General features: G+C 28.0%; 1 protein-coding gene across 8 annotated transcripts in view; it reads right to left on the bottom strand.

Annotated features, from left to right (window-relative positions):
* Positions 1-16,497, bottom strand: part of LOC145191236 (rho guanine nucleotide exchange factor 7-like) — a 30,148-nt gene extending 13,651 nt beyond the window's left edge. For 3 of the 8 annotated variants that reach the window (XR_016445036.1, XM_090066916.1, XM_090066917.1), the window contains exons 1-9: positions 16,372-16,497; positions 16,177-16,251; positions 15,546-15,584; positions 12,473-12,557; positions 12,067-12,137; positions 11,253-11,303; positions 4,862-4,905; positions 4,543-4,638; positions 506-560 (exon numbers count right to left, since the gene is read on the bottom strand). Coding sequence is in view for 5 of the 8 variants with exons in the window: in XM_090066916.1 (XP_089923042.1) it covers positions 506-560; positions 4,543-4,638; positions 4,862-4,905; positions 11,253-11,303; positions 12,067-12,137; positions 12,473-12,557; positions 15,546-15,584; positions 16,177-16,251; positions 16,372-16,380 (525 nt within the window). In the remaining 3 variants the exon portion in view is untranslated. Of the gene's footprint in view, positions 1-505; positions 561-4,542; positions 4,639-4,821; positions 4,906-9,805; positions 9,876-11,252; positions 11,304-12,066; positions 12,138-12,472; positions 12,558-15,545; positions 15,585-16,176; positions 16,252-16,371 lie in introns of those variants that run through there. The other 5 variants (XR_016445037.1, XM_090066919.1, XR_016445038.1 and 2 more) reach the window with 3 other exon arrangements.
* Between the last annotated feature and the right edge of the window lie 877 nt (positions 16,498-17,374).

Genomic DNA, 17,374 nt, shown 5'->3' with positions numbered 1-17,374 from the left:
TATTGCTTTCAAAAAACATTTATATAGTATTTTTATCATATATTTACTATCCAAACTATATAGTCTAATTCTATGTGCTGCTGTTTGTGTTTATCTTTCTTGTGTATTTTATGGATAATGGTTAGTACAGGGTGTAGATCAAATGTCTAAATATTAAATAAAGGGCACTGAGTAGTGAACAGAGATCTAAAATTGGGAAGATATAAGTAGTATATGCTATAAGATATAAAAGATAAGTAGTATATGCTATAAGATATAAAAGATATAAGTAGTATATGCTATCAAGAGAAAATTTATATGTTAGAGAAAATGTTAAAGCTCTTAACTATTCAAAATGATTTATCTTTATTCAAAATGATTTATTCTTGTTCTATAGCGAAAAAGTGATGTCTTAATTTAACTAACAAAAAAATGTAAATTATAAACAAAAACTAATAGAAGAGTTTAAAATTTCCAGATGCAAATTAAATTGCAATCATAGTATTTGCAAGTTTGTCTTTTTTACCTGCATCCGCACCAATAAAAAGCATTCTCCAAAACGTTGCTCTTCAATAGGTTTTCTAAACAAAAAATTAAATTTCACTATCATTAAAATTATGAAAGAATTGTAAATGCATACAGATTACTTCTTCATTTTGAAAAGTATATTTTTGATTTAGGTAATACTTCAAATAGGGTATTAAAGCTTCATTTAAATTCATTCAAAATACTTATACAAAGTAAGGGTCTGCGTCTCGGAATCGTTTTCTCGAAATGAACCGGGAAATGCATAACTAGACGAGAAATTTCCCGGAAAAAAATAACGAGACAAAGGAAACAATTATCCCGGAATAAAGTTATAAATCGGGACATCATTTTTTTTCTCGGAATTTAAAAACTGTGTCCCGGATAATAACGAAACGTTACGAGACAGATCAATTATATTAACTAAGGGTCTGCGTCTCGGAATTGTTTTCTTGAAATGAACTGGGAAAAGCGTAACGAGACGAGAAGTTTCCTGGAAAAAAATAACGAGATGCAGACCCTTAATATTAACTAGATATCTTACTCGCGCTTTCGCAGTGAAGAAAATTTTTTGCCAACCAAGTTTGTTTTGCCAGCCAGAAATGACGCACAGTGACTCAAAACAGCAAAAAAATGGCACTAAAACCCTCACAGTTTTTTGGTAAATATAGTGCTCTTTTTTAAATAATATTAAATTAGAATGATCATTTATTTAAAAAGTAAAAACAGTTTTTTAATAAAACTTATATTTTACATTTTATGGTTAAAAGAAGTTAAAAATTTTAATATTATTTTCAAAGAAATCTAAAAAATTAGAGATTTTTATTTAGTAAAATTGGAGAACTTTTAATTTAAGTTAAAGTCTATATTTACTTTGAAGATAATCTTGTAACTTTATATATTTTTTGAATTTGAGTTTTTTACTTGTATCTTGAATTTGAGTTTTTTACTTGTATGACTTGTTTCAACATATCAAATATAGTTTCAAAAAACATTTTTATCATCATATGCTACTTAGAAATTTGTTTAAATGTTTTAATTTGAATAATGATTTACTATTCAAGAGGTGCTAGATATTTGAAATAGCATTACTTAACAACTTCAATATTTCCTGTATAATATACAAGTAACGCTATTTACTTAAACATTATAGGGAACGTCATGTGGTAATTGTCAAAGAAGTTGTAACATAAAATGTTAAACAGTGTAAAGTGAAAAATGATATAGAGTACTTAAAAATGTTTCTGATATATATTAATGATTTTAAAAACAACAACAACAAAAAGGTTAGATCTTATCCCGAAAATACGTGAATTAGGAGTGGATAAATTACCATTTTGGAAGGATTTACTTAACGAAATCAAATAAAACTGAAGAAATTAGCAAATAGAACATAAATTAATGCTACTTAAGATAGATTTATTTCAAAAGTGAAGAAAAAAACTAAAACAATGTGGTAGAAATTATGATTCTTTTATAGAAAAAGAAGACCAATGGCTTCAAGAAAATCTTATGACCAATAAAAGTAGCCATTTTGGTTCTGGAAAACCCCATAAACAATGGGTGGTCCTTAGAGAGCAAAAGAAAAGAGAAAAAATAAAAGAACTAGGTATTAAACATCATGCTCTCTTGTTAGTCTCTGCAAAAAGTACACTTTTTAAAAAAAGTCAAACGCTTTATAGATCAAAAAAGTTGAAGACACTTTGGATAAAATCTTTCCCTTAAATATGAGTGTAAAACAAACTCTTGCATTAGAAGTGAATACTGACCTCGGCGGTAAACAATATTAAATGATCAGAAACTTAGCCCTTGGACATATATTTATCCACTTCTTACACGATATTTTAGTGGAAAAAGTTAAATACTATCCCAAAAATATTTTTTTCCCCCTGATTTCAGTTGCTACCATTAACTATTATAAAGCTGTGTTTATGTAGATGGTATAACAATATCAATAATAGCAGCTGAAATAAATAATGGCAATTGTGTCAGAAATTCATTATTTAAATTTCACATTAAAGATTAACTAGTATATCTCGTTATGTCTCGTTAAAAAGATGTAAATTCCGGGAAATTGTAAAGCTCCTTTTTTGTCTGGGACATCTTGTCTAGTCTCGGTATCGTCCCGGATTTCGACTGAAAATTGAAAATTGTCTCGATATTTGTCGCTAATCGGGACAAAGCTTTTAGGATCGTCTCGTCTCGATTTAAAAAAATAACGAGACGCAGACCCTTAATACAAAGCAATTTTTTTTTAAACCATTTTGTAAGTGTATCACCCCAACATTGCAATTAGAAATCACTTCCCTCCCCCCCTTTTTTTTTTTTGCCCAGAAAGTCAATTTTTAAACCAATATTTATCTATTTCCTGAGGATTGAAAGGGGTTATTCTTATGAATTGATTCTGAAAATTATTTTAAGAAATAGTTTTTTAATAATTATTTCTAGAAATATTTTAATATTTATTTAGCTTTATTGACTATTTGAATATTTTGAACAATAATTTATAATTATTTGAAAATTGATTTAACAAAATCTTTTTTGATGAACCATACACCAATTCTTTAAGACTTTTGCTTATGCCTGTTAGTTTATTACTAAATGTTGGAACCCACATCTTCCCAGGTATGAGTTCAATATGCAGGTGAAGCTTGCAAAAAGTGAAAAACATTGTGAAGGAATCCTCTGATAAGGGAGTCTAATTTTCTAATAGTTTTTTGGTATTTATAGAATGATAGGAGAGAATCTTGGATTAATTTGTTTTTTTATCATTTTTATATAAGTATTTTTGGCCTTCATAGAAGTTAATATTATTCTCTTTAGCTTTTTCTATGTCATACACATCTGGATGTCCTAAGTTCCTTCTCATGCTGCTTTTGTATATCCCTTTGTTTTAGAATGATTTGAGACAACTTTCTTGTGTTGTTCTTCTAGTTTTTATACATTCACTCTAAAATTATTAACATGTATCTAATTTAAATTTAAAATACTCAAACAACCAAAAAACTATGTATTTTTCTGCTGTTAGTGAACTAAACACTCAGACATAATATGCTAGCAAACTTAAAAATAACAGAACTAACATTTCAGAAAGATTTCTATGCAGTTTATTTGCATGATAAGATAAGATAATAAATATGAGGTGCTTACATGTAGTTTTTCTTATATCCTTTAAATAAACTGTACCTTACAGTACTGGTCATAACAATAGCAACTCAATTTAAGTTATCAAAATACTTATCGTTATTTAAGAAAAGTAAATGGGTTAAAGTATGTTTTGAATGAGCAAAGTATGCCATTGAGACAATGCTTTTCAGCAGCCAGTTGTTAGGGAAGAATTGAATATATGATATATATGAAATGCTATTCAACTAAATTATGTTTATTCAAGTATTAAATAACAATATTTTTATTGATAATAAAAAATCATATGGAAATGCAACCCTTTCATTAAAGTTTTGTGGATGCCTTAAGGACAAAAAAAAAAAAAAAAAAAAAAGCACTTAATTTGACTAAAATGTCAAACTATCATGAAAAATTTAATTATCTACATAACATGATTTATTTATGTTATGTAGAGAATTAATTAGATAACATATTGATAGTTTAATGAATTAAGATAACATGGTTCACTATCAAACTTATTTATGTAAAAATGACTTCAACCAGAAAATCAAAATAGAGAAATCTAGGCAAGTTTCATCTATTATAAATAATAAGTTAACACGAACAAAATTGATGAGTTGACAGTGAGACTTAGTAGATATTCATACACATTTAAGAACTAAACATTCTTTTGAATGAATGAAATGTATATAGATGAAATTTTAAGAAACGTTTTAGAAATGTTTCCTAAAATTTAATCCATTTACATTTAGCTAATGATTGCAATATCACAAGGCAAAATACATTTTTTTAAAAAAATAAAATAACAGAATTTTAAACCCAAGAAAAAAGTGACTGATTAAATCATTCTTTTTTATCAGCCATTAACATTCATATGGATAAAAACAAAGAGTTTTTTTCAAAAATACTTACAGAGACTCTAGTTCAAGTTTTTGAGAAAGTTCAACTTGAAAGTTAACTATGTCATTATAATTACCACATATGACTTCTCGTTTCTGTTCATTTAAACTAAAAGATACAAAGTAAACTAAAAATATATTATGCGACTCATCTTTAAAAGGAAATTTGCAACTTATTTAAAAACTTAATCTAAACAATGCATTTATGGCTTTTATCAGTAATTTTGTATGTTATGTTTTTATAGAAGTTTAAAAAGCTGTAAAACTTTGTGATAATGAAATAACTTATTACTAGTAAACTTGGCATTTTTATGCTCACATTCTAATCTTACATTTCAGATGATTTCAATGGAGATAAATATTGTTCCCAGAACTCCTATAAATAAAAAGATAGAACATTTAATAAATTACAAAACTTAGTTTTTTAAAACTTAAAAACAGGAAATACTTAATTGATAAATTTACTTTTAAAAGAATTTTATATACTTCTAAGTAACACAAAAAACCCTGCTTTACAGAAGTGCAAATGTTTACAAAAGTTCATACATATCATATTAAAGAATACCTTTCATTTGTTGAAAGGTTTTAAAAATTTTGAAAAATTATCTGAATTTATAATTTTAGCTAAGTTATTTGCAAACATTTTAAAATGATTATCTTAGTCACTTGCATTATAATCAAGTCAAAAGAGTAAGAACTTGTCATAGCTAATCATAGAGCTTTTTAACTTAAATACCCTCAAAGTCTATTACATAATGGTTTAGGTTTTTAATAGGTTTTTGGCAAGCTTTATAATTCTGTTCTTACCATCTCCTTTTGAATGGGAGGAACATTACAACATAACTGAATTCAGCAGCTTGATTTGAAAAAAAAAAAGAAAATGTAACTTTTACAGAGGTGATCAGAGAATTTGCATACATAACTCAAACTCATATTTTTCAGTGATAACTAAATTTTACTTTTAGTGCTTCTTACAAATCATTCAAATTTTTAAGCTTTTTTATTTTTACAGTCTTGTGCAAACTAAATGAATCAAACTATTTTCTTTTTTTTCTTTTTCTTTTTTTTTTTTTTTTGGTTTCATCTCATGCATCTATTCTTTGATTACAGGGATATGATAATTGTTAACTTAGCACATTAAGCAACATATCAAACACCCCAAAAAGATGTTTTGGGATGGTTGATATGTTGATTATTTTTGTAAAAAAGACCATAAAAAATTTCCCAACTTTGATAAAAAGTTTTACAAAACTGTTAAATGGAATGAAATGAACCACTGTCCTCTGCTTAGTAAAAATAACATCCGTCATAAAAGTAACCAAGTTTTGTGCCACGTCTTTTGTTGTTGCTTAATGTGCTAAATGTTGCTTAATGAGGAGACTAAAAATTAATTTCACTGTTGTTGGACCAGGTAGATTCTACCCAGTAAAAGACATGAAGACTTTGAAGATGTTGAAAGCATTTCTAAATGCAACCTTTTCATTAAAATTTTGTGGATGCCTTAAGGACTAAAAAAAAAAAAAAAAAAAAAAAAAAGCACTTAATTTGACTAAACTGTCAAAATATAATGAAAAATTTAATTCTCTACATAACATGATTCATTTATGTAATGTAGAGAATTAATTAGATAACATAATGATAGTTTAATGGAACATGGAACATTTTAGCAAACATCAATCTTATTAAGAATCTCTGGGGAGTTGTGTAGAAGAAAATGCAAAAAATGACTGCATGATTAAACCTAAGGTTACGACAACTATTCTTCAAGGCTGGTTTTTTAGGACACAGAAATCTAGAAAACTTGTGAAAACTTGGTATATTCTATGCTGAATCGTGTGCAGTATGTTAAAGTAAAAGATGTACAATGTCATTCCAAATATTCTTTAATCAAAATGTCAATAGAATGATCAAGCTATTTTCTTACTTAACTATGCTTAGGGTTATTATTACATCCATTTTAACAACATGTTATCATATTTTAATGGTTACAAATAAAATTTGCCAATGTGAAAATATTGGGAGACCACTACTGCAGACAAAAAGGATTGTTTGACTTAAACTTTTAAAAAATTTGTTTCTTCTGTTTACATCATATCACTATTTTTCAAGCAGGCATAAAATCTTTGTGTGTTTGACTTAAACTTTTAAAAAAAATTTTTCTTCTGTTTACATCATATCACTATTTTTCAAGCAGGCATAAAATCTTTGTGAAGGTATATTATATCTGTAACATAATGAATGTATAGACAAATGTTCAGTATAATATAATTTTTAAATTGTTTTGCATTCAGCGTGGTAGTTTAAATACATGAAACTTCAGGTTGTTACCATGGGAGTAATATGGGATACCCAAGCTGGAGTAAAATGGGATACTATTTTTATTTTATTACCCTCTTATTTTAAACATTTCACAGTTTTAGATCTGCATTATTATAATTATCAAAATTATTGATTATGATACGTGAGGTGCTTTCTAGAATATTCTAGATCTAACTATATATCTAGAGTTCTATTTCTAGTTCTTTTAAATAGACCTAGATTTGGATCTAGTAACATCTATAGATCTATATTAGTAACACAGATAAAAGACTTGATCTAATTAAGGTCCACTCTAGAAATCTAGATCAGTAGATCTAAATTTTTTTTATACAATAGCTGATTCTAGAACTAGATTTAGTGCAGATTTCTAGATCATTTTTACTAGGAAGGTTGTCTGGTTGTGGTGCATATGCCAAGGACTGTTGTCTTAGTGAGACTGACTTTGAAATTTGTTCCCTGCTGCCCTGCAGGAGGTTTGGGCTAGGATATGATATTCTTCAATTTGTGAAGGAACATCCAAAGCATGTAAAACAAACAAACATACCAATATGAATTTGATTACTTTAAGCTCCAGTGTATCAAAACTATGACTATACGATACAGTGGCTTTCAAAAATATAAGGTCACTTTTTAAAAGACACTGTATTTTCATATCTTTTAGCAATTTTTTTAGTGATTACTTAAATTATTTCAATACTTTTTAAAAAAAAATAAAAAAAAAAAGAAGAGAGGATTTTTTTAAAATTTTATTTAGAATACATTGTAAAACCAGAATAAAAAATAAAAAAATTTTTAAAAATGTTATTTTGGTACTGAAATCCATTAAGAATGAAAATCAGGTCAATAATAAAAAAAAAATGTGTAAAAAATATAACGCCAGTCTTTAATTCATTATTTTGCATGGTCATCACTTGCTTTTACACAGGCTTGAATATGCTTTGGCATAGATTCAATCAGATGCATACATAATCCCTTTGGAATTTCCTTCCAAATTTTTTCCAGTGCAAGTTTCAATTGTGCAACACTTTCCACATTCTCTCTTGATAATATTTTGTCCATCCATGACCAACTATTTTCGATTGGGCTCAGATCTGGAGATCATGCTGGCCATGGTAGAAGAGTAATATGTTGCCTTTGAAACCACTTTTTCACCAAGTTAGCAGTATGTACCATTGCGCCATCCTGTTGGAGAATCCAATATTTACCCCTTCCAAAATATGATCTAGCAGTAGGTAAAAGCTATTTTCCAAGGTCTTATTGTAATTATACTGGTTAATATTCCCTATATAAATATTTTGGAATCCTACCCTCTGATGAGAAATGCATCCCCATATACATATAGACCACTACCACAGCCTCATACTCATAGTATACAAAATTTTTCTTTATATTTTTCTGAAGCTTATCTTTTAATGATAAATCTTGATTTTTGATAAACCACCTCAAAATTCAATTCATCACTAAAAATGACCTTAAACCAATCTTCTACTGACCAGTGAAGTCTTTTCTTACACCACTTATATCTTTTAATCCTATCTGTCACCATTAAAAGTGGCTTTCTGGTAGCAACATAACAATCAATACCTTTTTTATTAAGACAACTTCTAACTGTGCTGTAAATAACATAACCAGCCTTATTATTAAACTCAGCTGACAGTTCCCAGTAGCTAATTTAATTTTGGGATCTTCCCCTACCCTTTGATGCAATAAGCTTTGACAGCCTGCCAACTCTTGGTAACTCTTTTACATCATTTGAAAGTTTGCAGTTTTTCAGCATTGTTTGAACACAGCATAGTAAAACACCACATAATCTTGATATTTCTTGTTAGCTTTTTGTGTTATCTTTAGATAGACCAACTATTTCAAACTAATTTTCTGCTCATTTTTCTGCTTCTGGTATGCTAAGAATTTACCAAATGAAGTAAAATAATATCTTAAAATAATAGTTAGAAAGTGTTTTTTTTATCTAATTTATTTGTTACTTATATTGGTCAAAACAAGTACAAATTTTCAGGATTCTCATATAAATAATTTAACAGTTATTAAGTTTAAATTAAATGCCCTTATAATTTTGAGACATTTTTAAATAAGTAATTAATAGGGTTACTACAATTTACAATTAAATTACTCAGAAAGGGTAAATAGAATTGATAAGTGTTAGCATTAGAAAGCTAACTGATTAATTCAGAAATTAAAAAAGCTTCTTAACTACAGTTTCTTACTTATCATTTAAAAATTTAATTAAGAGATAATTAAATAACCATCAAAAATTAACTGACCTTATATTTTTGAAAGCCACTGTATTTAAATACAATATTGATTATTGTAAATGTTATAGTTACAGTAAGTTATCGTAACTATATTAAAGATATTGTAACTATATTTAAGTTATTGTAACTATATTTAAGATACTATATAGTTTTTTAATTAATTTTTTTTATCCAGAATCTTGGTTACTTTTTTGCTATAGCTCAATAATTAATTTCTCAATGACTGAGACCTATGCGTTTTTAACATCTTTTTTTCTTTTTTTTTTTATAGATGTTACAAATATACATCCAGAAAAATATGAGAAAGCAGTCGAAAACTGACACAGTGGTTGCAACAATTACTGCGGCTAGAGAAAAAAAAGGGCTATTTCAAACCCAGCAGAACCTTTTGTGTTCCTAGGAAAGGATAGTAATGACAGTGATAGGCATGAGTGTATCTATTGAATATGCCCCTCCAACCTTTATCTCTCTGCAAAAATGGATGAAGATGGAGCAAATGGATGGGACATGACCTGAATCCAATTAAGCTTGCCACTAAACTGAGTGGATTCAACTGGACTTATTTACAAACTTTGTCCCAGCTAAGTAAACCCAACTTTAATAACATTAAATGGACCTCCCTCACATACAAAAAATTAGAGGTAGTAAATCTTTTAAGACAAAATTTAATCAAAATAATTTGTTTACCCCATTGCACACACAGAATGCAACTTCTTGATGTGTCATTCATGAAATCACTGACAACATACTATGATTCCTAAATATAAGTATGGCTAAGGTTACAAACTAGGCAAATCATAACTGATTTTCAGATTACAAGCATATTTGCTAAATTTTTGTACTGCCAGCCTTGCCACAACATTCAATAGATTTGAAAAGGTCTGTCAACAGAAACATATTCAAAGACTAGCAGTTGGAGGCAGCTACAGCAAACATTCATTTGGTGAGCCAACCACATAAAAAAAATGTCTCTAAATATGCAAAAGTAAAAAAATCAACAGAAAAAAAAAAGCATAAGATCTGGCAAAAATGACACTTCATAAGTATACTGCAATCAACTGTATTCTAAAGATATACATGGAGAACAAGTGATACAATGTGTATCATGCAATAATTATCACAAACTAAATGCGCTGGGGCAGAATTGGGTGCATTTAAATGTGATTTATGTGCTGACAGTGAATAAAAATCTTTTTTATTTTTTTTTTGCATTAAAATTATTGGTTATCTTTAAAAATGTTTGTTAAGCTTCCTTGTCTTGTAAGATAATATTTTGTTTTAATTGTTATAGTTTAACAACAGCCTTTAAGTATCCCATATTACTCCAACCTTGAGGGTAATATGAGATACCAGCAAAAATTTTTTAAAATTAAAATAATTCAAAAAGTAATACATCACAAGATATTTTGTATAAATGTTCTTTGATGGGTGGAAAATATTTTTTTATATTTAGTAGAAATCTATTACTTCTTTTTTTTTTTAACAAAACTAGTTTATTGTTAAAATAAGTTTTTTTAATAAATTAAGTTTTTTTTAATAAAATAAGTTTATTATCTCATATTACCCCACTTTCCCCTAAGTGTACTAATTCCTAACCACCACTGTATATTAGAGTATCCACTGAAATGATGAAACTTTCTCTTCCAAACATTCTTAAGTTACAGGGTCTAAAACTTTCTGTGAAATATTTAGGCTGCCTCTGTAAACAATTGTAACTGGTAAATAGAATTATTTTGAAATTATGCAAATCTCGAATAGGTTCATAAATGTTAAGACTTTAAAGAACAAGCCTCTAATTTTTAGGCATTTTGTTAAGTAAAAAGGACACAGGAACATTAATGTCACCCATTAACAAAAGTTTAAATGAGATGGGAAAATATTTATTACTGCTGCCATTCATACAAAAAAATCTTTAAAATTTAATCAATATTGCAGAGGTAACCTTTACATTTTTTTAAACTAAGGTAAAAATCAACTAACAATCTTTTTCTAAATAAAATTAAAAACTTGAGGAGTATGGTAAATTATTGAATCATAGTAACTAAAGGAGCAAAGTAAAAATAAGTTACTAAAAAAGAACTAACTAAATGATTGTTACGCAAAGATTTTAAAAAAATAAATAACTTTAAAGTACCTTTAACTCAGACAAGTGTTTTTTTTGGATCTGAAGAATGTTCTCAACAACCTATAAGTAACAAATTTGACATGCAATAAAACCTCATAAAAAATTACATGAGATAGAGATTTAAAATTAAATATATAAAGTGATTCTAGGCTCTTTAAGAATGGCAAAGTGCTTTTTATTAGCTTTCATCATACCAACTTAAAAACAAAACTTCAACTGAAGATATTTTTTTTAAACTGTTAAAGATATTAATTCATTTTGATAAAGAGAAGCATCATTGTGAGACATTACATAAATATTTAAGTAAATATATCTTTACAACAAATACTTGTTTAATGTTTAATTACCTTTAGCAATCACTTCAAGAATTGAAGAAGCACATCACATTATTTTGCACTAACTTTTCAGAAAAACTTTTCATCAAAACATATGATTATGATTATGTAAATTGATTTTACATAATCATAATTGGCAAAAAAAAGTGCCTGATGTTATTTTGATTTCACATTTGCAATCAAGTTGATTTTTTTGTAACCTTTCTTGTTGCTACTTATTTCAACACATGGGTTCAAATTGAGATGTGGCAATATTGTAGTATGGCAATTGTGGAGTGTGATAATGGTAGGGTTTGGTAATGGTGTAGTGTAGCAATGGTGTAGTGTAGCAATGGTGGAGTGTTGCAATGGTAGTGTGGTAATAGTGGAGTGTAGCAATAGTGGTGTGTGGTAATGAGAAAGTTTGGCATTGGTGGCATTAGTCAAGCAAGAAATAAAGTTATGCAGTTTTAAAAATTTACTACGCTAAAATCAGTTTTAAGACTTACCAATTTATGGTATTTAATGGCATCTTCAGAAAGTGTTGAAGGTAAAATTTTTTCTGGTGTAGGAAAAGGATCTACATAAAAAAGCATCATGCTATTGTAGAAATTGTTAAGAATTACCCACAGCTGCAAGTAATTGTTACTTTTCACTTAATTATATGGAAAACATGCTTGGTTGATATTTAAAAGAAAATATTTAAATAGTTTTAACTGACTAAAAAAACTAGAAAAAATTTTTTTTTTAGTTATAAAATGTTATTGGAAGATGTACTGAGAACATAATTGTTGCATTATTGCAATTAGATTGGATAATCAGAAATAATTTCACACCCAAATTTTATATGTAATTTTATTTCATTTAACTCAAATAATATTCTTCTAGAAAAATTATAAACATAATTGATCTAACCAGCTTGTATCTCTTTTCCATAATTACAAGGAAACCAACCAATTTTGCCATCAATCATTCCTTCCCACCAACCTCCATTATCTTTCTAAATATACATGTATAAATATCATTATTTTTCATCATCATTAAACTTAGCTATATGTAGCATTCCTTTTTCAATTTTTTTATGAATTAAATTCTTGTGCCATAAGTGATTTAAAAAGCTGCTCTGATAATTATTAACAAACTATTTTAGTTTCCATTTTTGTATTAATCATCGACAGTTCACAAGGCAGAGTTGAGGATGTCTCTTTATTATAAACAATTACAAGAGGAAAAGATTCAAGCTAGATCTGCAGAGAGCTGCTCTTTTCAACATGATAAAAAAAACAACTAATGTTTAACAGAAATATTTTTTAAACTCTGAGCAAAAAAAAGATTTAATTCTTCATCAAATAATATTTGAAACACAGGCTCTAAATTGTTAACCATTTGATTTAAATTGGTAATCATTTTATTTAGAAAAAAATATCAAAATTATTTTACAATCAGGAATGCGGAGTCAGAGATTTTTTGATATTCCTGGAGTTTGAGTCAATAAAAGTGTACCTACTCCAAATATGGGCTACATGTTCATGCTTAGTTTTCATTTTTGACATTTCAATAAAGGAATTGTCACTCAACATGAATTCAAATTTGTCAGAATTACAAACTGAATATCTAAGAAAATGTTCAGCTGTAAATAGTATAAACAAATATTTCTCAGCTACTCTGCATGTGTCAAGTTAGCTATGAAATATTTGAAGCATAAATAAACAAACATACACATATAAACACATACACACAGATATATATATATATATATATATATATATATATATATATATATATATATATATATATATATATATATATATATATATAATTTATTTATTATTTTAGTTACAAGTTCAAAATGGAAAATCACATCCCTGGTTGGGGAATATAGAGAAACTAGAAAGCTTGTTAAAAAATTAAGTCGTTCTTCTCTGAAATCCTTCGAAATTGCCCTTGCCAATGATAAGCGTAACCCTAAAAGACTGTTTTCATACATAAATAGTAAACGCTCTGTAATAAATCAGATCTCATCTATGCGAATCACCAGTGCCAGCGAGATCATTAGCTCTGACAAAATTACAATAGCCAATTCACTTAACAATCAATTTCAATCAGTTTTTAGCAAAGAGCCATCCAATGACAATCTTCCCCGTTTTGATCGTAGAACTAACACAATCCTCAATAACATATCTTTTGATACTCTGGCCATTCTTATGAAACTCTCAGCACTAGATATATCTAAATCACTTGGTGTAGACAATGTCAGTCCTCACATTTTACGCTTTTGTTCTACCTCAATGTCTTCTCCACTTACTCTCATCTTCCAAAAGTCATTTGACAATGGTGAAATTCCAAGCTCATGGTCCAAAGCAAATGTAACACCTTTATTTAAGAAGGGCTCTAGAATTGACCCATCAAACTACAGACCAATATCCCTCACCTCAATTCCATGTAAAATAATGGAGAAACTAGTTAAGAAGGCAATTATGCAGCTTAGTCAACATGGATTTTTAGAAAAAAAAGCATGCGTTACAAATCTCCTTGAAACAATGGACTTCTTGACTGGAAATATAGCCAGAAAACTACCAGTTGATGTCATATTTCTGGATTTTGCTAAAGCTTTTGACAAAGTCCCACATCAACAAATGCTTCACAAATTAAAAATGTACGGAATCGACGGCAATCTTCTCAATTGGATAAAAGCTTTCCTACTCAACAGGTCTCAAAGAGTCATCCTTGGTGACACTCAATTGAATTGGTTACCTGTGACAAGTGGAGTTCCGCAAGGATCAGTCTTAGGTCCAATTTTATTTGTCATTTTCATCAATGATCTGCCGGATGTAATAAGCAAAGAAAACAGTTGTAAGATCTATGCTGATGACACTAAAATCCTAAGCATTGCCAACTCACTTGCTGCTCAACTTCAACTCCAATCAGATATTGACCAAATTGTTCACTGGACTAAATCTTGGCTCATGGAGTTAAACGCAAAGAAATGCAAGGTCATGCACTTTGGTCAAAAAAAATTAACTCTTTTCAAGTACTCCATGGAGGAATTAGGCCCTTGTTCAATTACGACTCGAACTACATTGGAAGCAACCACTTCTGAGCGTGACTTGGGAGTTCAAATTACCAATGATCTTAAAGTAGAAACCCAATCCATAATTGCCTCATGTAAAGCAAATCAAATGCTAGGCATCCTAAAACACACTTTCCAATCTCATGATGCTTTTTTATGGAAACAACTCTATTGCACCTACATTCGTCCTTTACTTGAGTTTGCGATTCCGGCTTGGAACCCTCATTTGGTGAAAGATGAACAAACTATAGAATTAATACAGCGCAGAACCACAAAAATACCAGACAAACTGAAAAAGCTAGACTACAAGTCCAGATGTTTACAACTTGGCCTATCTTCTCTCGTTGAGCGTCGTAAAAGAGGTGACCTCATCCAAAAATATAAAATTATTAATAACATCGATACAGTCAACTGGCACTTTCCCCTCATCACAATTCCACCAAGAGCAAATCACAGAGAAAGACTTCACCGTGAGAAGTACAGCAACAATTTATCTCGTTTCCACTTTTTTAACAATCGCATTGCCAAGGCATGGAACATGTTACCAGATAAAGTAATCAGTTCTCCAACTGTCAACAGTTTTAAAGCGAACCTCGATAAGCTCTAATGTTACTACAGCTCGCAGCTTTCCTTTGTGAAAGTTGCAATATGAGCTTCACAAAAACTAACTGTAATCTGACAATCTATTATTTGTATTTTGTCAATTATTTTTACTTTTGTTGTAACAAATATATACTACTACTAAATCATATTATATAAAAAAATAGAAATCTTTAGAAATTATATTATTAAAAATATATATTATTAATTACTACACAAATATTTCAGTTTCTAAATAATAGGCAAAAAATTAATGGGATATTTGAATTTTTTCTCTTCATTACTAATTGCAGTCAAACTAAAAAAGATAAACAATACCTTAGTTACAACCAAAACATCCCCTTTGTTGAAAGACAACTGAAAAATAAAAAGAAATACATGTGATTTGAAGGAATGAAAGTCTTTAAGGATATTGTAAACAATTTACTTAAACAAAATACTCTTTTCTTACGTTTTTTTTCTGCATGTTAGTAAAATTCGTACAAAGAAAATTTTAAATCTGTACAATTTAACATTTTCAATTCCTCTGCAATTCTATTACATATTTTTTTTTTCTTTTAACAAATTAACAGAAAAGAGCTTTTAAAAAATTTTATAACTTTTTAATAGATAATATTTTTCAGAAATAATTTTTTTATAGTAAAAAGATTTGGATAAGAAGTCAGGAAAAAATTTAGCCGTAATTTCACATGTTAAAAGAACTTTTCAACTATTTAAGCTTTATAACTTTTTAATAAATATTCTAAAACTTTCAATTTTTAAAATAAAGCAGTTTGCAGGAATCTCAGGATAAAATAGAGAGATTTAATACTGGTTTTTTATTCTTAAAAAACAAAACAGTTTATTTCAAGTGAATACTTTGTACTGTGAAAAAAAGTTATTGTAAAATAATAAAAATAAACATTAAATAAATACTATAAACTTATAATATTAAAACAACAATAAATACTTCATCTTCACATGATCCGACAAACTGATAGATAGCTTCTAAGAAAATAATGTCATCCAAGCAATCAGCATAAGTCTGAAAAAAATTTAAAACCACAAATAGTAGTAGTTAACTAAGAAATATCTTTTTTTGAATGAATTTATTTTTAGTTTATTTTTTAGTACAATATACACACAATGCATAAATATATCTTACCTTAGACATTTTATTTCCAGTTCTTTATATAAAAATTTATTTTAGTTTTATATGTATTAGGCAATCTTCAATATAGTTCCAATTATTGATGGTGAGTTTAAACATTTTTATAGAACCTGAGTAGCAGTTTATATATATATATATATATATATATATATATATATATATATATATATATATATATATATATATATATATATATATATATATATATATATATATATATATATATATATATATATATATATGTATATTTGTATGTATGTATGTATGTATGTATGTATGTATGTATGTATGTATGTATGTATGTATGTATGTATGTATGTATGTATGTATGTATGTATGCATGTATGTATGTATGTATGTATGTATGTATGTATGTATGTATGTATGTATACAACATAAAACTTTTTTATATATATATAAATTTTAATATAAATAAATTTACTGAAGTATATATAAAATATGCTTAAGCAAAATTGACATGATGAAGCGTTTCTTACAGATATTTTATGACTCACTGCTCTATTCTACGTTCTCAAATGTTTTAATTGCTCATTCATCGTCAAATAAGTATTTTTTGTTTCGAGATGACGTCATGAATAAAATAAGTTATCATCCGCCATGATGGGACAACATTTTAGTTTGCATTTTTTTCATGTTTTACAAAAAACCAGCAAAGTTAGCGTTACTAATCTACCAACAAAGAAAGCGATACAAAACACTTAGAAATAAACTTTATTAGTAAAAAACTATAGAAAATAGAAAACACTGTCGTTCTTATTTACCCGTAACCGTGTGGGTAATTGAGATCAGTCTGCAGGGAAAATAGGAACGATATTGGGTAGGTCTGAACGATATAATTAAATTTATAAGTACATTGAAAATACTACAACTACTTTGTTTAGCAGAAATCAAAGACGCAATTCTTATTATATTGGTGGTAAATCTATCATGTGCCAAGTTGTTACAAATGGTGCACATTTTTCGCTACAAAATATAT

This window comes from Hydra viridissima, unplaced genomic scaffold (assembly GCF_058129835.1).
Source record: "Hydra viridissima isolate aposymbiotic clone 2 unplaced genomic scaffold, HvirCarnegie_v1 scaffold_11, whole genome shotgun sequence".
NCBI lineage: Eukaryota > Metazoa > Cnidaria > Hydrozoa > Anthoathecata > Hydridae > Hydra > Hydra viridissima.
Note: the sequence above shows the minus strand (reverse complement) of the source record. Positions and strands in the feature narration are given on the sequence as shown.